This window comes from Pipistrellus hanaki, assembly GCF_964339955.1.
Source record: "Pipistrellus hanaki genome assembly, chromosome: 2".
NCBI classification, from domain to species: domain Eukaryota; kingdom Metazoa; phylum Chordata; class Mammalia; order Chiroptera; family Vespertilionidae; genus Pipistrellus; species Pipistrellus hanaki.
The window spans coordinates 146,755,306-146,778,807 of NC_140504.1; the positions used below are offsets into that span (position 1 = coordinate 146,755,306).

The 23,502-nt window shown below is 38.4% G+C and overlaps 2 protein-coding genes across 3 annotated transcripts in view; one reads left to right on the plus strand and one right to left on the minus strand.

Annotated features, from left to right (window-relative positions):
- Positions 1-23,502, minus strand: part of MIGA1 (mitoguardin 1) — an 83,850-nt gene that overhangs the window by 40,650 nt on the left and 19,698 nt on the right. For both annotated transcript variants that reach the window (XM_084872173.1, XM_084872172.1), the window contains exons 4-7: positions 22,559-22,695; positions 18,807-18,933; positions 16,002-16,135; positions 12,918-13,041 (exon numbers count right to left, since the gene is read on the minus strand). In XM_084872173.1, the coding sequence (XP_084728299.1) occupies positions 12,918-13,041; positions 16,002-16,135; positions 18,807-18,933; positions 22,559-22,695 (522 nt within the window). The remainder of the gene's footprint in view (positions 1-12,917; positions 13,042-16,001; positions 16,136-18,806; positions 18,934-22,558; positions 22,696-23,502) is intronic.
- On the plus strand, positions 13,793-15,089 carry LOC311616614 (BCL2/adenovirus E1B 19 kDa protein-interacting protein 3-like). The gene is given in 2 exon segments (XM_084872198.1): positions 13,793-13,937; positions 13,939-15,089. Coding segments are annotated over 2 exon segments (663 nt in total). The 5' UTR covers positions 13,793-13,859; the 3' UTR covers positions 14,524-15,089.

Below are 23,502 nucleotides of genomic sequence, written 5' to 3' on the forward strand. Positions count from 1 at the left end.
CTATTGCCTGAATATACAACTTGTCTGTCCTAATGGACTCACACAACTTAAGTGGATGTACTTTTTCAAATTTTCTCTTTATTTTCTTTTTCTTTAATTTTTGTTTTTCCTGATGGTTCCTTCAGTTCTCAATCAAGTTTGGAACACGTTGTAAACACTTAAATATTTGTTCATATAAACAAAAAGAGAAAACTTATTATAAACTGACCATCCCCAAGTCATGGAAATCCCTAATTTAAAAAGCCTCTCATATATAATATTTCCTCTGGCTCATTTTGCCTGCTGCACGACTTTAACTTGTTTTCAGAGCCCTGTTAAAATTCTTCTGTTTCTAATAGCCAGATCTAAATTAATTAAACTTATGACACCATCTTCCAAACCTAAAATATGCACCATTAGTCCCTTAACGACTCATCATTAACATTCAATTGCCTAAAAAGAGCTTTTCACATAATTGGGTGATTAAATATGAAAAATGTGCCATGAGTTACCACACTGACACTTGGCAAGGTAGCTCTTTTTTCCCCCCTAAACTTTTAAAATCGTAAATCTAAAAAATTTTTAAAACACTTACCTGTGTCCGATACCCAGAACCTTTAAAACATTCATCCTAGACATAAACTATGTTTTTCTTTGGAAGAACATTGAAAGCATGTTTACTTTTAACTAAACAGTTATATATTTTAGGCCAAAAATCTGACTGGAATCAAGCCTTCCTCCTTCTTTCACAATTTCCTAATTCACATATTACTTAAGTTTTTTCCAAAGCAGAATTTGCCTGAAAGTTAAAAACACACACACACACACACATACAAAAAAAAAAAAAAAAAACACCTAGAAGACCCTTGAGCCCTGGCGCTTCAGGCCTAGTCCTGTTCCTTTAAACCAGTGCAAGAGGGCTTTCTGCATGCCCCGCTTTGGCCATCACTAGGCACATTCTATTTTCTGTCGCTTAGAAGGCATCAGGTCTATTTTAACCTCAGCAGATTCTAGCGGAGATTCCAAGGATGCCACTCCTCTTTTAAAATCGAGGCTGTCCCCTGTGGGTTTTGTAACGCCAGCAAGCGGAGGAAGCCTGCCAAATGTCTCAATATCCGACTTCTTTGTCAGCAGCTATTCTCCAGATGATTTTTGGCAATTTAAATCTGATTTGGAATCTTGTCTTTTCTATGGTCTTATTAAAAATGGAAAAGTTCCCTCTGCCAAGAAGATAAGCAATTTCCCAACAGTCTGCTATAATGTTAAAATAATTAACAAATCTAGGAAACTACTGCTGCTCTTTATGTGCCTTGTATGACTATCTGTCCACCCCTGTTGTGCTTACTTTTTATTCCCATTTGTTTTAAAATGCTATAGTAAAGTTTGAGACAGAGAGAAAAAAAGTTGAACATAAAAATAAAAAACAACACAATTTCAGATGAAAAAGCTAAGATCTATTTTCTTGATTCTCCTCTCGATGTACCTTGACATTGAAAGGACTAACAAAGAAATAAAAGAAAAAGTTGTCAGTTCTTGATGTGTTATGACTTACACAGTTTTGCCCATGTGAAATAATACATATACAAAAACAGCCAGCTACTATGACACTACCCAAAAGGAGCCTTCCATAAGTTATAATTTTTTTAATCCTCACCTGAGGATATTTTTCCTATTGATTTTTACAGAGAGAGAGAAAGAGAAACATTGATGCGAGAGAGACACACTGGTTGGTTGCCTCCCCGATTCACTCTGGCCAGGGCCAGGTATCAAGCATGCAACCGAGGATCTTGCCCATGACCGAGAATCAAACCCAAGACCCTTCAGTCCTTGGGCCAACACTCTAACCACTGAGCAACGGCTAGGGCAACTTTCCATATTTTATCACAACTTCCTATATGCCACAATTGGCCAACAAAACAACTATGATTCCTAACTGGGAAATACAGCTGCCAATGCAAAATGAGTAACAAAAGGAAAGAAAAAAGACCAATAGCATTTTCTACTTTTTTTTTTTTTTTTTTAGAAGAAGAAGAAAGAAGTGACGGATAACCCAAAATGTACCAAAAAGTAATCAAGGTTAAGTCTGCAGTTGTAGTCGGAACAGTGGGTCACTGGTACGCTACACAGAGGCCCCTGACCACGGTGACACGTGGCATCAGATATCCAGCCCATATTCTGGGCTTTTTTCTAAATCACACACAAAGGCCTTGTGGGGGGGGGGGGGGTGAAGGTCCTAGACTTAAAAATCCAAGTTGGTAAAATGTAACTTAAATACAAAAGAGGCAAAGGCAAGCAGCAGGCTTTTATCTTATTCCTAACACCCTGGCAATTTTGAGACTGCTCTCATCTCTGCACCTATTTTGACTTGCATGTAATGCCAGTTAGACTTCACTCTGTAGTATTATTAAGTACTTTGAAATTAAGATTATATGCGTTAGTGCATAAAAGGAAATTTACCAGGCCAAGTTTCTCGTAGGTTCTACAATTTGCCCTGTGTATATTTAGAGGTCTGAGTATACAAGTTAAGCCTATAATTCATGTCACTCCCTAAAAATAAACCCTCGGGGAGTTCATTCTCTGACCGCGGTGATTGTGCACAAAAGGCAAAGGACAAGGTCTGAGAGCGTCAACTTGGGGCTGTCTGACGTCTGACTCAAGATGATAGTTGAGGTATTTGCTCTGGCTGCCAAGCTCTTCCAATATTAATAAATGTTCTACCTGGCTGCTTACCAAAAAAGAATAACGTCTCTCCCGCGGTCAGGAGGGCCTCCTTTACAGCTTTTCCTATTCTCTGCCAGAGAATTTGTGAAGTTCTAGGCTGGAAAAATCTCTGATCTTCCCTCAGAAGATGTCTCACTATCTCAATGAAATTCTCCGCATAAAAAAGCAGGAGTAAAATATGGGTAAAATATTTAAACTGCACTGGTCAACCCTTCCACAATCTCCTGCAAACACATAAATTTGATTATGACTTCTTAGAGTTCTCAGTAGCTCCCTTTTGTCTAAAGGTACAAAACAAGGACCGTCATGATTTAGCTCCTGCCCATCTTTCTAGATTTCTTTCCCATTACTCTCCTACATCTACATATATTGTGTTCCCAAGCCATGTAAAACTGATACCGTTGTAATTAGCTAGTTGTTAATAACAGGAAAGGAGCAGAGGGAAAGCCAGGCACAGGCACATTCCCGCATAACACTGGGGGAAGGGGACTGCACGAAGGGGAGATACACACATGCCCAGTAAAGCTGAGATGACAGGGAAGATATCTGCCTGTCAATCACACCTGGGATAGAAGGTTGGGCAGAATGGGCATGGCCACTGCAAGTCCACAAAATTTGGGATACTTAACCCCTAAACAAAGAAGCTTGCTCTCTTCCAGGGGTCCTCAAACTTTTTAAAGTGGGGGCCAGATCACGGTCCCTCAGAGAGCTGAAGGGCCGGACTATATGAACTACTAATTCCAACTGTAACACTTTGGCTGCGCTCACTGCCCAAAAAACCTGGCGGGCAGGATCAGACTCCCCTGGGGGCTGCATGTGGCCCGCGGGCCGTAGTTTGAAGACCCCTGTATCTTGACTCTCTAGGTTCCTCTTGGCACACTTGGCTCATGGCTCACACTTGGCTTCCTGACACTCTCCTGTGTGACCCACAGCCATGTGGACCCCAAACACAATGGACAAATGGACTGTAACTAGCCTGATGCTGTACTGGACCTGTCTCCAACATGGAAGGGGAACTCTGGACCCTGCCTTTGCTTCTAGCTCTCCTGAAACCCAGCTATGTGTCTTTTATGACTGAACTAAGGGAAATGGGACTTTAGAAATGCAGGGATTTAATTTCATGCAAATAAAAATCACTAATTCTCCCATTCAAGTCTACAAAATTCTTTTTTGGGGGATATCATAAGATGTCCACCCCAGCAGCACCCAGTGGGGAAGAGGACCCCATTTCATTTGATATCAGAATGACTGATAGTTCCCTAAACAGGCTGTTATATACCGTCATGTGGTTCTCTCTGCTTGGAATGGCTTTTTCTCCATCATCTTCCTGGTGGACCTTCTTTCTTCAAGTGTCACACCTGTGAAGCCTTCCTTGAGCCCCATGAATAATCATACGCTTTTCCTTGATGTTTCCATAGTACTTTCTAAACACATTATTATAACATTAAATCTACTGAGCTATATATTTATTTACTATCTCCAAATAGTGTATTGCCTAAAAGCAAGGATGAAATATTTTCCACCCTTGTCTCCAGTGTCTTATGCCATGTTTGATATATACTAGGCAATCAAATGTTTGCTAAGTAATACAGACCCAAGAGTCTGTGAGTTCAGTCTGTTAAAAAAAAAAAAAAAAAAAAATGCCATAAAGAGGCCTAAAACCATATCTGAAATATGCAAAGCAATGTTGTTAAGCTATGAACATTCCTGGTTTGTTTTTAAGGGCTAAATTTGTTCCTACACATCAGTATGAAAGAATTTCAGAGTCCTTTGCTTCAGCCAAAAAAACAACATTTATTAAAGTTATGCCTTAAAGAATTTCTTGCTAATACTGCTGTTGCAAATACATACTACTCTCTTTATAGAAAATATAAGCACATAAACAATGAAGCCCAATTAATTTTAGAAGAAATCTAATGAGAGTGCAGATTAATAAGCCTGAACTTTATTCATATAAACCAGGGGTCCTCAAACTTTTTAAAGTGGGGGCCAGATCACGGTCCCTCAGAGAGCTGGAGGGCCGGACTATATGAACTACTAATTCCTACTGTAACACCTCGGCTGCGCTCACTGCCCAAAAAACCTGGCGGGCCGGATCAGACTCCTCTGCGGGCCGCATGTGGCCCGCGGGCCGTAGTTTGAAGACCCCTGAAAACCATAGCAACTAAATAATGTCCCCAATGAAACTGTGAGCAAGCTTCATTTGTTGTTAATCAGGTTAGTTTTTACACTGGTATTAAATTAAGCAATTTCGTCCTGCCCTCATAGCCTAAACAAAAGAGTAAAGGATAATCTTAATTTCTGAATGTACTAATATTGAAGTAAACTATCAAACCATGTAATAATGCATACCCTACATGATATAATGATAATAGAATTCTTCTAGAGTATAAATCATTCCTTGGTGTTAGGTTTTAATCCATTTTCTGCCTATCTCTCACTAGTGTTTATAACTAACTAGAGTCTAATTTTTACCAAAACAACTCAGATAACACAAATTTCTATTTAATATGAAAGATAAATGTACTTCTATTGTGCAATACTTGATATGTACAAAAATTACATATATACCATACATGTTTACTGAATCAAAATGCAAAAACAAACATTTGTGAATCTCCCATCCATCGCCACTTTTCAAAATACACAAAATTATTTACTTAAAATGAAAAATAATGTAATGATGCAGAAAACAGTACTGTACCTTTCTTCTTCTTGCCTGATACCTATGATATACGAATCTCCATGTGAATTATAAGAAGTCAAAGATATTCATATATTTCAGCAAAAAATAGCAGTAGATAACCAAAGGTTAACCTCATGTCCCAAAACAGATGTGACTTTTAAGTTCTTAGGCTCCTTAAACAGGCTGCAGGCACTTCAGGTAGGAAGTAGAGGAAAGAATGGAGGTGGGAAGGAAACGTTAAAAGAAGGATCTACTTTGTGGAGGGACCTTGAGCACTGAGTTTTAAGAGGTATATACCAACCTATATTGCTTTCTAACTGCTTCAAAAGAGTAAGTTACGCCGAAACCGGTTTGGCTCAGTGGTAGAGCGTCGGTCTGTGGACTGAAAGGTCCCAAGGGCATGTACATTGGTTGCGGGCACATCCCCAGTAGGTGGTGTGCAAGAGGCAACTGGTCGATGTTTCTTTCTCATCAACGTTTCTAGCTCCCTATCCCTCTCTCCTCCTCTCTGTAAAGAATCAATAAAATATATTAAAAAAAAAAAAAAGTAAGTTGTAACTGGCCAATCAGAGCAGAAGTAACCTACAGACAGGGTTTTAGCCCTCACTTATCACAGGTAAAGTACACAGTGTCAGTGGGGGTGGAGGTGCTGGTGAGGAAGCATAAGGGTTAGAAAAGAAATAAACAATAAGCCGGGACTGGTTTGGCTCAGTGGATAGAGCGTCGGCCTGCGGACTGAAAGGTCCCGGGTTCGATTCCGGTCAAGGGCATGTACCTTGGTTGCGGGCACATCCCCAGTGGGGGGTGTGCAAGAGGCAGCTGTCGATGACTCTCTCTCATCGACGTTTCTAACTCTCTGTCCCTCTCAGTTCCTCTCTGTGTAAAATCAATAAAATATATTAAAAAAAAAAAAAAAAAAAAGAAATAAACAATAAACATGTTATCATCCACAAATATGTGGTCTAGACAAAAATTCCAAAAGAACCTATGATAAATTACTGGTGGCATAACTAATAGGCAATCAGAAGGGTTGCTGATAATATTTAAATGCAAATCTCAACATTTTAGATAGCAGCAACAAAAATTACAAAATGTAAATTTTAAAATGATACCATGTTAACAAAACTATAAGGGACCCAGGAATAAAAATACATAAGACTTCCATGGAGAAAATTATTTAAAATTATGAAAGACATAACAGATTTAAGTAAATGAAGAACCACACCATAATCATGGATAGAAACATTAATCTAAATTCTCCCACAAGCTGACCTATAAATGCAATGTAATAATCAAAATCCCAGGAGGGATAGTCATGACACTTGGCAAACTCTCCTAAACTTCACCTGGAAAAGCAAGGGCAAAGAAGAGCCAAGGCAATTCTTTAAAAGGAACGCAATGAATGGACTCACCCTGCCAGGTGTCAAGACTCATAGAACTATATAAAGTGACAGTAATTAAGACACTGTGAAGCCAATGCAGGAACAAACAGACTACAGATGCACATATAAGACAACCTGGCATATGACCAGGGCATTTCAAATCAATGAGACTAAGATATATTATTCAATGAGTAGAGCAGAGGCAACCAGTTATCTAAATGTTTTTTAAAAAAATTAGTCATCATAATATACATTTAAAAAAACAAAACAAAACAGCTCCTGGAAGATCAAAAATCTGAATATGAAAAGCAAAACTTTCTAAAGAAAATACAAAAGAATTCTCTTTATACCTTCTAAACAATATACAAAAAGCACAAACCTTACAGGAAAGATTGATAAATGTGGCAACATTAAAATTAAAAATCTTGGTACAGCTGAAACCGGTTTGGCTCAATGGATAGAGCGTCGGCTTGGGGACTGAAAGGTCCCAGGTTCGATTCCGGTCAGGGGCATGTACGTTGGTTGCGGGCACATCCCCGGTGGGGGGTGCGCAGGAGGCAGCTGGTCGATGTTTCTCTCTCATCGACATTTCTAGCTCTCTATCCCTCTCCCTTCCTCTCTGTGGAAAATCAATAAAATATATATTTTTTTAAAAAAAATCTTGGTACAGCCGAAACCGGTTTGGCTCAATGGATAGAGCGTCGGCTTGGGGACTGAAAGGTCCCGGGTTCGATTCCGGTCAAGGGCATGTACCTTGGTTGCGGGCACATCTCCAGTAGGGGGTGTGCAAGAGGCAGCTGTCGATGACTCTCTCTCATCGATGTTTCTAACTCTCTATCTCTCTCCCTTCCTCTCTGTACAAAATCAATAAAATATATATAAAAAAAAAAATCTTGGTACAACCAGAGAGATGTTAAACAAAATGAAGATATGAGAAGGAACTCTCAGACACCGCTGGTGGAAGTTTAAATTGGTACAAATACTTTGGAGAGAAGTTTGGTGCTCTCTGCTAAAGCTAGAGAATAACTGATAACCCATCAATTCCATACCTATAGCAGCGTTCGCTACATGGTTCTTGGTGTGCACAGCATCTCTTTCTCTCCTTTTCTTGTCTTCTAAAAAAAGGTCTATCACTGTTGTGCTGGACCTCCCTCTCCTGAGCTGGACAAATGCTAGCTGGGCTTATAAAGCAGGCAGGAAATCCTAATGTAGCTGGCCAGGTAAGTGCACTAAGAATTTGCTCCGCATTCTCTCCACTTCTCCAAACAATTTCTTTTAGGGCAAGGGAGAAAGTGTAGCAAGCCTTAATACATTGTCTAACACAGACATTAGCAAAAAATAAAAAATAAATAAGATTCAAAATGAAGTTAATACTATTTTATAATCAATATCTGGGTCTTTTTGTATTCTCAATTTATTCAGAACCCAGAAAGACTGATGAATCTTTAAATGATACCCATAAGACCAAAAATAGCATTATTATGGAGCAGAGAAATGTATGAGCGCTTTCCTCTGGCTTGAAAATCAAAGGGTACACTGAGGAAGTAACTTCAAAGAGAGTGTGTTCTATCCGAAAAAAATGTTTCAAAGCATGCTGAATTGCGCAATGAAACAGCAAAAGAATGTAAAAATGAAAAACAAGAAAAATTTACTAAAAACCTGAAGTTGGTTATATAACTAAAATCTTAGAGAATTTTACTTCTGGAAAAGACCTATTCAAATGGCTGGGTTATATGGAAAAAGTATAACAAATAGGTCAGAAAAGTGGTTTAAGAACCTGTAGCGATAAGATGAGAGCTCTGTACAAAAAAGGTAACTCCAAAGCAAGGTATGGATGTACCAGTGGGGAGTGACTGGAGGCAGGAACCCATTTAGGAAGTTATTCAATCCAAGCAAAACATAATGAGGTTGCAGAGGAAAGACAATGAATGAGAGCTATATTATGGAGGCAGAATCAACATAATTTGCTAAATAATTGGATGTGCTGGCAAGGAGTATACCCATTATCATTTTCCCCCTTCTCTCCATGTGGCAAGATTAGGAATTAAGGAAAGATAATAGTTTTAGCTACATATAGGATATATACTTTTGCAAAGTATCAGTCCTTCAGATGGTGGTTTTCTTTTCTAACACAGAGAAAAAGTGGATTTATAACATGCATACAATTTACTTTCTTGAATAAATAATTTTAAACATGGCTTAAATACCTTGTTTCAGGAAATGCAAATTTGTTACTACTATACTATGAGAAAAATCAATAAATTCCCAGAAAAATGAATGTTGTCTAGAGAATATAATTGAGTAATATCACTATAAAATAAATTATGAACATGTGATATCCATCTACTTATTATATAATCATGCAATTTAAAAATAATCTTAGAACAGGCCTTATAGAAATTCTAGAATATAACTGCAATATAAATAGAGAACAAGTGTTTACTATGTGCCAGTACTAAAATATGACACACATTATCTCATTTAATCTTCATAATTCTATAAAGTTGATCCTAATATACTGCTGCATCTTATAGCAAAAGAAGCCAAGTCTAAGAGAGGTCAAGGCTTGCTTAGGTTTCATAGCTAATAAGAGTGATAGAGACAGAATTTCAACCTATGTTTGTTTAATTCTAATGCCACACATTCTTTAACCACTGAGCATATTGTTTATAACTGAAATCATATTGGAATTTTTTTGGTTGAGCCTTCAAAAACTACAATAACAAAATTATAAATTAACAACTGCAATTTAACAATTCACTGAAAAACAGAAACTACAATTAAACGTAACACTTCTAGATGCTGTTAGCTAGAAGAACTTGCACACTAATGGAAATTCACACCAACGCTAGATCAAGTCTGTGTGCATAACCTCCGCGCTCTGTCTCACTCTGAGTTACAGTAGCAGGTGTATAAAAAACATGCCAGGAAAAGAGTGGTAACCTAAATTTAACTTCCAAGGCTTAGAGCAGACAGAATGGCAGTTATGAGTCATAGGCATCAAATATGTAGATAAAATGTGCTGCCCTCTAGTGATTTCAACACCTCCCATTTAACACTAAAGTCTCATAAGAAAAATAATTCAAATCTTCCTTTCACTTTATGATAAGATAAATAGAATACCTATTGTTTAAGCCAAAAGTAAACTTTTGGTATGTAAGACCAAATATAGAAATATATCCAATAATAATTATTCACTAATTCAGAATGGTTAAGGGAATACCAGTACAGAACATGAGAAAGATCAATTAGTGAATACAGGGTGGTTACATTTTATGCAAGGGATTTATGTCTTACAATACAATTCAAACACTGCTTATTTCAAAGCTTTTTTCCTACAGAAATAAATGTAAAGACAGGTTGTACTACATTACAAGTATAGTACTGTATTTCTTTTTCAAGGATAGCTTTAAAGCATAATAAATTATTATAATAAAATCTGTTTTTAAGAATGCTTTTAAAAAATATATATATATTTTTTTTATTGATTTTTTACAGAGTGGGAGAGAGAGGGATAGAGAGTTAGAAACATCGATGAGAGAGAATCATCGATCAGCTGCCTCTTGTACACCTGGGGATGTGCCCACAGCCAAGGTACATGCCCTTGACCGGAATCGAACCTGGGACCTTTCAGTCCACAGGCCGACGCTCTATCCACTGAGCCAAACCGGTTTCAACTTTAAGAATGCTTTATAAACATAAAGTTTTTGTAGTAAGGTATCACTTTCATTTACTTCCAAAATATCAAAAATATTTCCTAATTTAACACAAATGACAGCTTGGTTAGGAGTACATTAGAATGGTTGTGATTTTAGAGCCAAGATGCCAGAGATTCTTAATTTAACATTAGGAGTAAAAATTATAGCAAAATAGTCATCAAGACCACGTGCAGAAGTTCCCATGCACGTACTAGTACACAACAGAATGGTTCACAGGATAGTGACAAAGAATGCTCAGTACTTCTGGTTACCAGTTAAAGTGGTACCACCTAGAATAAACATGGTTTTTAATTCACCAGGCCTACCAGCTTTGAAACAAAGTGTTTCTTGATCTTTTTTTAAAAAATTATTTTTGGGATTAGCATTATTTAAAATTTTTAGCATTAAGTGCTATTTTTCACTGTTTCAAATTCACAAAAAATATGCTTACTTGAAAGTAGCTTAACAGAATCATATTCTATGTTTCTTTTTTTATTGATTTCGGAGAGGAAAGGAGAGGGAGAGAGATAGAAACATCAATGATGAGAGAGAATCATTGATTGGCTGCCTCCTGCATGTCCCCTACTGAGGAGCCCAAAACCTAGGCATATGCCCTGAATGGGAATTGAATCCGGGACACTTCATTCTGCAGGCTGACGCTATATCCACTGAGATAAACCAGCTTGGGCAAAACTCTATTTTTAATAGCTTTCTTTTTCCTGTTAGAAAACATTACTTTTTAATTTTGTTTTGTTTTCTTTTGTAATAGCTTTATTGAAATACTAGAGGCCCATTGCACAAAATTCGTGCATGGGTAGGGTCCCTAGGCCTGACTGGCAATCAGGGCTGATCTGTGGAATGATCAGAGGGTCAATCAGGGGGTTCTCAGCACCTGCCTTGGCCAGCCTGGAGCCGTACCCGCTGGGCCCACCCCCACCACCAGTTGCCTTCCTCTGCAGGGTGACCAGCTGGGTGACAGGGGTTGACTTGTTCAAGCCTGCCTTAGCTGGTCTGGGGCCTAAGAGCAGCTGCTGTGTTGAGCGTCTGCCACCCGGTGGTCAGTGCCTGTCATAGGCCACAGGCTAATGCTCTATCCACTGAACCAAACCAGCTAGGGCTAAGATATATTTTTACTGATTTTAGAGAGGAAGGGAGAGGGAGACAGAGACAGAAACATCAATGATGAGAGAATCATCAATCGACTGCCTCCTGCACACCCCACACTGGGCATCAAGCCTGAAATCAGGCATATGCTCTGACCAGGAGTTGAACCATGACCTCCTGGTTCCTAGATTGATTCTCAACCACTGAGCCATGCCGGCCAGGCTATACTGTTTATATTTTGAATTACAAATCAGTGAAATAAGTTTTGCTGAGGTTCTAACTTTGTCAATAAGACCTAACCCATGTGCCTTCCAAAACTAAGATGATTTGCAAGGAGTATAAAACCATCTATGAATACCTAGGGCAAATATCTTACCTGCAGAAATGCTCAGCATTGGCAATATTTCCAAATAAAATGTCAAGTTACAATATATTAAAACTCTTTTTTAAAAAGTGTTTTACATTTTCCTAAATTACTAAGTAGATAAATACACATATATTTTAGTACGATATATCATGAAGTATCCTAAGATATCTTTACAATCAAGATAAAAAAATGTGAAAAGTAGAATCAGTTGAATTTATACCTGCATGAACAACAAAGTGTCTTAATAATTCTTGGTAAAGCTAATATAATATTGTTATCAACTGTAATAAAAAAAATTTTTTTAATTTTTAATAATGATTCTTGGGACCTAAGGTAACTTGAAAGTGTCATGTCTCAGATCTCTGACTCTGACCCTGTCCACTTTCAATGTGATGTTGTGATATAATACGTAATATATATATATGTATCAGGTTCCTGACACAGAACTCCTAAAATCCTTGGAATTTCCTGAGTGATGAGGTTACAGGAGCATCTTTTATTATTTACTAGAGGCCCAATGCATGAAATTCGTACATGGGGTGTGAGGGGGTGTCCCTCAGCCTAGCCTGCACCCTCTCCAATCTGGGACCCCTCGAGGGATGTTAAACTGCCCGTTTAGACCTGATCCCACTGGGTTGAAAGGGGTTTATTATCCTACCTAATAAATGGAGGTGAGAGATACACCAACCTGTTGCCTCCCATACACAACCTGACTGGCAATTGAACCTGAGACCTTCCAGAGCATGGAACAACACTCCAACCAACTGAGCCACACCAGCTAAGACATAAATTTATATCTTAAAGCCATTAAGTTCACTTGAAAAATAAAACTGAAAGAAAAAACAATAAATCTGATAGGACATTTTTGCTCTTTGCTATTTCATAAAGAATACGTAACCATATTAATATAGTTAAATGATTACAAGAATATAAGAAATAAAACCACATTTAGTAAAAACCATGTAAAATATCCATCTTACCAAAATCATTAGCAAGAGAATTAGGATCTGATGCCCCCAGAGTCGCTTCAAACTCCTCTTGGAGACGATATGCTCTTTGCAGCAGAGATTCAAGCTTATGGATAAACTCAGAGCTAATAATATCCTACAAAGAGAGAAAAGGGAACACGGCAAAATTGTATTTTAATGTTGAACTCAGAAACATTCCCAACTTTTACATGGAAGGCAGGGAAGTGTAGGATATAAAAAACTACTGCTGGTTGGTGAGAATACTGCGACAGAAGTCAGGATCCTGGGTTCTAGCTGTGCCTCTGGCTAACTCACCTCAGCTCTCAGAGACTCAGAGTCCTTGTGAAATGGTGTTGGATTAGATCAGTGATTCTCAAAGTAAGGTCCCTGGACCAGCAGCATCAACATTATCTGGGAACTTGTTAGAAATGCAAATTCTCAGGACCTACCTCAGCCCCACTGACTTAAAACCCTGGGCCTGGCTGGTGTGGCTCTGTGGTTGAGCACTGACCCATGAACCAGAAGGTCACAGTTCAACTCCAATCAGGACACATCCCTGGGTTATGGGTTCAATTCCCAAGAGGGGGTGTGCAGGAGGCAACTGATCAATGATTCTCTCTTATTACTGATGTTTCTATCCCTCTCCCTTCCTCACTCTGATATTAATAAAAAACATTAAAAAAAAAATTTTTAACCCTAGGGGTGGGTTCTCAAATCTGTGTTTTCACAAGCCTTTCAGATGATTCTAATGCATGCCCAAATTTGAGAATCACTAGCCTAGATGATCAGTAAGTACCAATCCAGCTCTAACTCAATGTGAGTTCTAAGAATATAATGGAACTTAATTAAATCCAAAGCACAAAACAGACATTTACAAATTTCTTTAGAAATCATATCTGCTTTGAGCGCCGGAGGCAGTCCCGCCGCGGCCGCCGCTCCTCCAGCCGCCCGACCATGTCGTCTCACTTAGTAGAGCAGCCACCGCCCCTGCACAACAACAACAACAACTGCGAGGAAGGGGAGTCGCCGGCCGGTGCCCCCGCCAGCCGGCCTCAACAGTTCCTGGGTGGAGTTACCCATGAACAGCAGCAATGGTAATGATAAAGGCAATGGGAAGAATGGGGGACTGGAGCACGTCTCTTCCTCATCCTCTATCCACAATGGAGACATGGAGAAGATTCTTTTGGATGCACAACATGAATCAGGACAGAGTAGTTCAAGAGGCAGTTCTCATTGTGACAGCCCTTCCCCACAAGAAGATGGGCAAATTATGTTTGATGTGGAAATGCACACCAGCAGGGACCATAGCTCTCAGTCAGAAGAAGAAGTTGTAGAAGGAGAGAGAGAAGTGGATGCTTTGAAGAAAAGTGTAGACTGGGTGTCCGACTGGTCCAGTAGGCCTGAAAACATCCCCCCGAAGGAGTTCCACTTCAGGCACCCTAAGCGTTCTGTTTCGTTAAGCATGAGGAAAAGCGGAGCCATGAAGAAGGGGGGCCTTTTCTCTGCGGAATTTCTTAAGGTGTTCATTCCATCTCTCTTCCTTTCTCATGTTTTGGCTTTGGGGCTAGGCATCTACATTGGAAAGCGACTGAGCACATCTTCTGCCAGCACCTACTGACGGCCAGGAGCCCGGAACACGTGCGCCCTGTGAAGTGGTGTATTGTCACAGTAGTTTATTTGAACTTGAGACCATTGTAAGCATGACCCAACCTACAGTCCTATTTTTACATATCCAAGCTCCAGTAACTCTCAAATCCAGTATTTTATTCAAACTCTGTTGAGGCATTTTACTAACCTCATTCTCTTTGGGCCTGTAAGACTTAGAATTTCCTAACAGAGTTTACTGTTGTTTAGAAATTTGCAAGGGCTTCTTTTCCGCAAATGCCACCAGCAGATAATAATTTTGTCAATAATGCTATTGTCTCCTTTTAGTGCCACCAGGCTTAGACCAGAATCACTCATGGTATAAATTTTACTCTCTCGAGATGACTACCATCTCGCTCATAAAACAAGATAAGATTAGCAAATGACGTAAAAGCTTTGTTGTTTTGTTTTCAAGTCAAGGGCAAGCTTCCCTAAGCTTGAGTTTATAGTTATTAAAAAATAAAGCAAGAAAAAAAAAAAACACATACAAGACACAAGAAAAAAAAAAAATCCTGGGCAATAAAAATTTATTTTAAACCAGCTTTGTCTAAGCCTCCTGATGGCACCTTTTAATTGATAGGAGGCGGTCTATATAAATGATGGGTGTGAAATAGAATAAGAACTAAAATACATCAGCAGATTTTAATACTAGTAGGTTGTAATGCTGTCTTTTCTATGGTGTAGAATCTTTATTTCTGATAAGGAATGTCTCAGGCCTAGAAATATGAAATTGCTTTTGGGATTTGTGTGTGTGTGTTTTGGGTATTTTTGTGTTTATTAGCTGCATGTGAATTTTTCGTGACTTTCTTTAAATTAAAAAAAAAGTAGTTTTTTTTTTCTAAGAAGAGGCTTTGGAATGAGGTCCAGTTTGCGGTATAAATACAGGCATATTGTTTCAGGAACCATCACCAACACTTGGAAGCCTTTAAACTCCACAGGTAATTGTTTCCGAGTTATTCCAAGCACTTATGCAGCTTTGAAAACAGACTGGGTTTGTGGGAACATTTGACACAGTTCTGAAAAGATGCCATTTGTTTTTCCTGACCTCTCCTTTTTAATGTTTACTGTATAATCTTCCCACGGTGATTCCTGCGATCCTGCAGGCACTGGTCATTCTCTCTTGTAGCCATCTTTTCAGATACATTAAACTCCTCACGTTCCAGAACTCTCAATAAAAAAAAAAAAAAAAAAAAAAAAAAAATCATATCTGCTTTAATTCTATACATTCTTAGAAAATCAGGAAACTTTATGATAATTTGAAAATTTGGAATTTAACAAGTAACTGAACAGAAAAAGTCCAATAAGTAGTAGTCCCAAATAATCCTCGGGGAGAAAATAAGCAGTTCTATTATTAAATGCCATAGAAAGCAAGTCCACTGAATCAACAATAAAAGTAGTCTGATTCCTCTAATTCGATGAAGACCACTCTCAGATAAATCACCCTTAACTTACATCTACACTTTCTTCAGCAATGGCATCTCCTGCACCCAATTTAATGGAGCTACAGGCTTCATCTTCAGCCTGCCTATTTCGAAAGGTTAGAGCTTGTTCCCATCGACGCAATGCCTCTTCAAACAATTCCATACCTAAAAATTAAGAACAGAACAATTGTAAGTAAGCAAAACCAATAATCTGGGGTCTCAAGTGTTTTTCATACTGTTATCATCCATGGCAAACAATCTGACAGTAATTTTGGCACTAAAGAATAATTTTATGCTCACATCATTTCATAGTATAATCTTAATTTCCCAATGTATTCCAATAATTCCAGTCAACCAAATATCAGAGAGAATTTTTAAAATGTAACTCAAGTGTATAAGGTGCTTAGGATTTTTCTAGAACAATATCTTGAATTCATCAAAAGTTCAACAATTATGGCAAATTTTTATAGTCACACACCTTATTTCCCTGAGTTGAAATGAAAACTGATAAATAAGTAAAAGAAACTATTTGATAAGAAGCTATCAGGTTTATAAAGGTTCTCAGAGGGAAAGAGTAGCCCTAGCTGATTTGGTTCAGTGGATAGAGCATCAGTCTTCGGACTGAAGGGTCCCAGGTTCGATTCCAGTCAAGGGCACATGCCCAAGTTGCTACTTGATCCCCAGTAGAGGGCACGCAGGGGGCAGCCAATAATGATTCTCTCTCATCATTGATGTTTCTATCTCTCTCTCTCTCCCTTCCTCTCTGAATCAATAAAAATATTTTTTTTAAAGGAAAAGCAATTCAGTGTTACAAAAGAATATTTTTAAATAAGAAGGAAGAGTAAAGCTTAGAAGAAAGATAATAGCATGGGAGTTAGAATACAGCGTTTTCTATTCTTTTTTTTCACAAAACGATCTCTTAAATGCATAAGATATCAATTTGCTGATCTGGATGATTAAATTGCTGGGCCAGAGTTACAAATATATAAGACTATGGGAAGAACCCACAAAGGATATTTCAAGTAGGAATTTCATAAGCCTGCTGATGTGGAAAAAAAAGTGGATGAATAAGTGCCTCTTTTCTTCCATATTAAAAGAGGTTTACCAAAACAAAAATATTTCAAAACTTTAAGTTTTCTAGACATATAAAAGAAAAATATCTTTAAAAGCTGCTTAAGAATCTGGGCAAGTCTTTCTCAAAATGTTTTTAAGATGTGATAGTCAAAGAATACCTCTCTTCTAAAATAATTTCTTCAATTATCTGGAGAAACTATAACTCAAAAAAAATAACTTGTCCTTTAAAAACAGTTTAGGACTCTCCTCCTTGTTTTATTTTATTTTTATTTTTTATATATTTTATTGATTTTTTACAGAGAGGAAGAGAGGGATAGAGAGTTAGAAACATGGATGAGAGAGAAACACCCATCAGCTGCCTCCTCCACACCCCCTACTGGGGATGTGCCCACAACCAAGGCACATGCCCTTGGCCAGAATCGAACCTGGGACCCTTCAGTCCGTAAGCCAACGCTCTATCCACTGAGCCAAACCGGTTTCGTTTTATTTTTTTGTAGCAAAGAATCAACCACTTACCTCTTCCTTCTAACAAATTTAAGCACTTAAAAGTCAATGACTGTATATTACTATCTACTCTCGTTTCTCAAAATCATACAATTCTCCCCCGCCCCCCCCCCCCCCCAAATCCTACAATTCTAATTCCTTCAGCCTTTCCTCACTCCATCCACTCTCTAGCCATCTGGTTATTTTGGTTAAACATAAGGAAGAATGATCTAACAACAGCATTGTCTCACTGAGGAACATGGCCCAAACTATCACATATCATCCATTTTGTAACAGAAATTCAAATATGTCACCAATCTTATTTTTATGTCATCGGTCTTGTAAAGAGCATTGAAACAATAGGTGGGGGGATATAGGGCTCTTACCAATCCTGATTCTATGATACTCAGACTCCTACCTGCTTCTCTAGTTTTGCTCTATTTCTCTTCAATATTCCAAGAGAAGCTGTGAGGTAGGTTTACTAGACACAGAGTAATCTAGAAGCATAGTGAGCTTAATGCTCTGAAGACGTTTGGAAAGGGTGGTGAAAGAGTACTCTTACACCTTTCCCACAAGCAGGAGTACCTACTGTGATACCACGGGAGATGATCAGAGTGCATTCAGAGGCACAAGTCATCATCTCCTTTACTGCTCACTGGCTGGGAGCTACATCAATACGTAATTAATACGAATTTCCTTTCATTAAAAGGAATATTAGCCTGAAATAGAGTAGAGAAGACCAGTGAAAAGCATGCTCTGGTTCTCTTTCTGAGATCCAGTGAGACTTTCTAGACATGCTCATGGTTAAGCCAAGAGATGTAAAACACAGGCCTCTTTCTATTTAAAATCTTCTCTGAATAGAAGAAGAAAACCAACGATAGCTAGGTAGAAAGGTAAATGAAGAGAAAGGCGGAAACTTAAATCAGGAGGCCACAAGCCAGAAGCCACTAGAAACCAGCAGAGACAAGAAACAGATTCTCTCCTAAGCCTCCAGAGGGAGCATGGCCCTAATGACACCTTGATTTCAGCCCAATGATGGAGATTTCAGACTTCTCGCTTCAAGGACTCTGAAATAATATATTTCTACTGTTATAAGCCATCAGCTGGTAATTTGTTACAGCATCCTCAGGTAACTAACACAATAGATTGTGTTATATACACTAGATTCAGTAGATATCAGAACATCGTAAAATTATAGCTGTTTCCCTTAGAACCATTCATAGTTCTTTAGTTTCACATTAAAGAAATATATCTTAAAACTTTATTATGTTATTCCTACCCATCAAGTATAAGTTCTCAGGCGTAGTCACAGGAATGTTAACAAGTTTAATATCATCTTCATCTGTTTTGTCCCAGGAATTAGAATTGCCACAAGCACAACTATGACAAGAATTGACACTCTGGACCTAAAATTAAGATGGATAAAAGTTACTTCAAAATCTTTTTTTTTTTTAATAGTATTTTGTAACTTTTTATATTTATAAATTATTTATATAAATCCTATTTCTGGCAAAACAATCCATATTACTTTTATTTGAATTAATAAGTCTGATTTATTTAATCAAATGTAGGAGTCATTAAGACCCTAAAAATTCTAAGTCTTTATTTGCTCAAATATAACAATATTTTTAACATAAATCCGTTATTTCCATAAAAATCAAGAAGTTTTGTATAGTTCACTGGTTTATTAAGTATTTACTTATAAATGTTATCCACACCTACTTTGATTGAGATAACTAGCATTAACCCAAAAATAAAAGGGTAATGTGAGAGGCAGCAAACATTTATTAGAGATCCATAAGTAACTCACAAACAGTCACAAACCCAAACAGACCACCAAAATGAGAAAACAAAGAAACAACCCCCAAGTGAAAGAATTAGCAAATTCTCCAAAAGAAGAGATAAATGAGACAAAGATAAGAAAGTTTTCTGAAACAAGCAGAAACCAAGATGACGACATAGGTAAACACCTATACTGCTGCCTCGCACAATTTCAAAACTGCAACTGGGATTGAATCTTGAGAGATCCAAGATGGCTGCGCCCAGGTGAACACCTAGCCGCAGCCGCACACAACAATTTAAATAAAATACAACTAAAATATAAAACAGACATTGCCCAGAACTACAGGAAGGTTGACTGACTGGAAATTCTACAGCGAGAAGCAAGGAGAAAACCAGAAGGAGGCGCGGAGGAGCTGGAAAAGCCCAAAGTACGGAGACACGCCGCACGCGGAGAGAACGGAGCCAGAGAGGAGGGGGAGGCAGAGTGCCTGGCGGGCGTTCCCTAGCGGAAAGGAGATAAAACTCCGACTGTGCTGGGCCCCCAACTGCTCTAAACCCCAGGTCTAGGCCAGACCCCAGGGACTCAGGCTCAGCCATAGGGAGCCGGGCCGAAAGGCGGAACCCCGGGGGAGCGGCGAAAGGAGGTCCCGGAGGCGCGCACACTGTGCGCAGAGAAGGGACGGTCGGCTGTGCCGCGGGATTGCCCTGACAGGAAGGAGACTGGGGCTCCAGACTGCTCTGAACGCCACCTCCAACTCCACTTCCAACTGAACTGAACCCCAATACCGGGCTCATTGGGGGAGAGCATAGACTGTTTGGCAGCAGGCAAAAAATCGAGGGCACCTTTCTCTCAGAGGCGCCGGCAGCGAGCACTGAAGGACCCGCATAGGGCGGGGCTGACGGAAGCCAAAGCTGCAGGCTCCACCCTGAAACCCCGTCCCATCTGTAACTGCGAAATTCGACAACAAAATAGATCACAAACGAAAGAAATGGAGGACAAAAAGCGTCTGGATATAGAGTTCATATCTACGCTTATAAGGTTTTTCAAGAATTTCCTAGAAAAGATGGATAAAACCTATGAGGATATGAAAAGAGATCAACTAGAATTAATAAGGAGTCATCAAGAAATGATAAGGGATCAACCAGAAATAAAGAATACATTGTCTGAAATAAAAAATATTTTACAGAGTCCTAAAAACAGAAGGGAAGATCGCAAGAATCAAGTCAAAGATTTGGAACATAAAGAGCCAGAAGACACTCCTCCACAGAAGCTAGAAGGCAAGAGAATCCAGAAAATTGAAGATAATGTAAGAAACCTCTGGGACAACTTCAAGCGAACCAACATCAGAATTATGGGGGTCCCAGAAGATGAGAGAGAGCAAGATATCGAAAACATACTGAAAGAAATAGTGACAGAAAACTACCTAATGGAGGAAAACAAAACACTGGATATAGAGTTCAAAACCACGGTTATAAGGTTTTTCAAGAATTTCCTAGAAAAGGCTAATAAATTTAATGAGACCCTCAAGGATATGAAAAAGGATCAACTAGAAATTAAGCATATACTGACTGAAATAAAAAATATTATACAGAGACCTAAAAACAGACTAGAGGATCACAAGAATCAAGTCAAAGATTTGGAATACAAAGAAGCAAAAAAACACCAGAAAAGCAAATAAGAAAAAAGAATCCAAAAATTTGAAGACAGTGTAAGGAGCCTCTGGGATAACTTCAAGCAAACCAACATCAGAATTATGGGGGTCCCAGAAGGAGAGAGAGAGCAAGATACTGAAAACCTATTTGAAGAAATAATAGAAAACTTTCCCCACCTGGTGAAAGAAATAGACTTATAAGTACAGATAGCGCACAGAACCCCAAACAAAAGGAATCCAAAGAGTACCACACCAAGACATATCATAATTAAAATGCTAAGAGCAAAAGACAAAGAGAGAATATTAAAAGCAGCAAGAGAAAAACAGTTAGTTACCTACAAGAGAATACCCATACAACTGTCGGCTGATTTCTCAACAGAAACTATGCAGGCCAGACAGGAGTGGCAAGAAATATTCGAAGTGATGAATACCAAGAACCTACAACCAAGATTACTCTACCCAGCAAAGCTATTCAGAATTGAAGGGCAGATAGAGTTTCACAGATAAGAAAAAGCTAAAGGAGTTCATAAACACCAAACCAGAATTATATGAAATGCTGAAAGGTATTCTTTAAGAAGAGGAAGAAGAAGAAAAAAAAGGTAAAGATAAAAATTATGATCAACAAATGCATATGTACCAACAACTGAATCTAAAAACCAAGGGAATAAAAAATCTGATGAACAGTATTAACTGGTGAATATAATAGAATCAGGGGCATAGAAAGGGAGTGGACTGACAATTCTTAGGGGGAAAGGGGTTTGGGGGGTGCAGGAAGAGACTGGACAAAAAGCGTACACCTATGGATGAGGACAGTGGGGGCGGGTGGGAGGAAGTAAGGGCAGAGGGTGGGGTAGGAACTTGGTGGAGGGGAGCTATGGGGGGAAAAAAGAGGAATAATTGTAATAATCTAAACAATAAAGATTTATTAATTTAAAAAAAACACTGGGAAAGAATAAAATAAAAGGCTTTTCTATTGTATTTTAAAAATAAATTATCTGAAACAGAGTTCAGGTTAATGATGTTAAAAATGCTCCCCTCGTGGCAGCACTAAGGATGTCCAACTGCTGGCTTAGGCCCGCTGCCCATGGGGAGCGAACCTAAGCTGTCAGTCAGACATCCACTGAAGGCTCCTGGACTGCAAGAGGGTGCAGACCAGGCTGAGGGACACTCCCGTCCCCCCCTGCCAGTGCACGAATTTCATGCATTGGGCCTCTAGTACTATAACAATACTCCAAAGACAGAGGTGAGAAACCCCATACTTGGCTACAGTGAATCAAACATTTTTACCTAAGCAGACTCATCAAGTGAGTTTTGTGACCTAGTACAAAGTCTGGATGCATCTTCCAGCTTTTTGCAGAACATGTAGCTTTGAAGCCACATTTCCATATCACCACCATTTTTATAGGACCCCATGGGACCACATCACTTACTCAAAAAACCTGGAAGCAAACTGACTAAATATTTAGCAAAAGGATAATTTCATTTGCCTGAAGAGAACAAGCTCAATCAGATTTTTTTAAGGTTCTTTCCATATTAAGAATAACATTTAAGCCAATAGATAAACTTAAAAGAATAATGAATTTTCGTCTTTACTTACAGAGGCCAAACTCTGTGCAGAACCTGAGTATTTACTGAAAAGTCCTCCATTAGCATAGTTACAAGACTGAGATCCTTTGTCTTTGAGAGAACTTAAAGATAATGTCAAGTTCTGTCTGCTACTGGAACAACTTGAACCTACCAAACAAACATAAATATTAAAAGTATCATAAGTCCAATGATAAATTTCAGGTAAAATTTCAAAGTTTATGCTATATTAATTCACAAAGCTGATCTTAAAACATTTCATTCAATTGTATAAATTATTAAATGTACACTAATATTAAAATCTACATCTTTATACAATATTTTTAATATTGCTAAAATCTGATTCTTAAATGAAGAACAAAACACTCATCTAATTAATTAGGGCAGCATTTGATGATCTAATGTAATTAATATAAAAATATTGAAAACTCTGAACCTCCCCTGACCGGGTAGCTCAGCTGCTTGAGCTTTGACTCATGAACCAGGAGATCACGGTTAGATTCCTAGTCAGGGCACATGCCTGAATCGTGGGCTTCATTCCCCAGTAGGGGGTGTGCAAGAGCCAGCCAATCAATGATTCTCTTTCATCATTGATGTTTCTATCTTTCTCTCCCTCTCTGAATATCAATAAAAATATAAATAAATAAAATATATAAATCATTTTCTTGTACATAATACAGTACAAGATGCACAGTGGATGCCTTAAAACATGAATAGTACTGAACTATATTTATATGTATGTATATGTGTGTGTGTGTGTGTATAAATATATAGTTTTTTCCTATACACACATACTTTATGGTTTCTCTTTGGCACATGCAAATTGTCCAATCATTACTCTTGTGCTCTGGGGTCATTATTAAGTAAAATAAGGGTTACTTGAACACAAGCACTCTGATACCGTGACAGTCAATGTGATCAGTGAAATGGCTATCAGGTGATTAAAAGGCTGGTAGC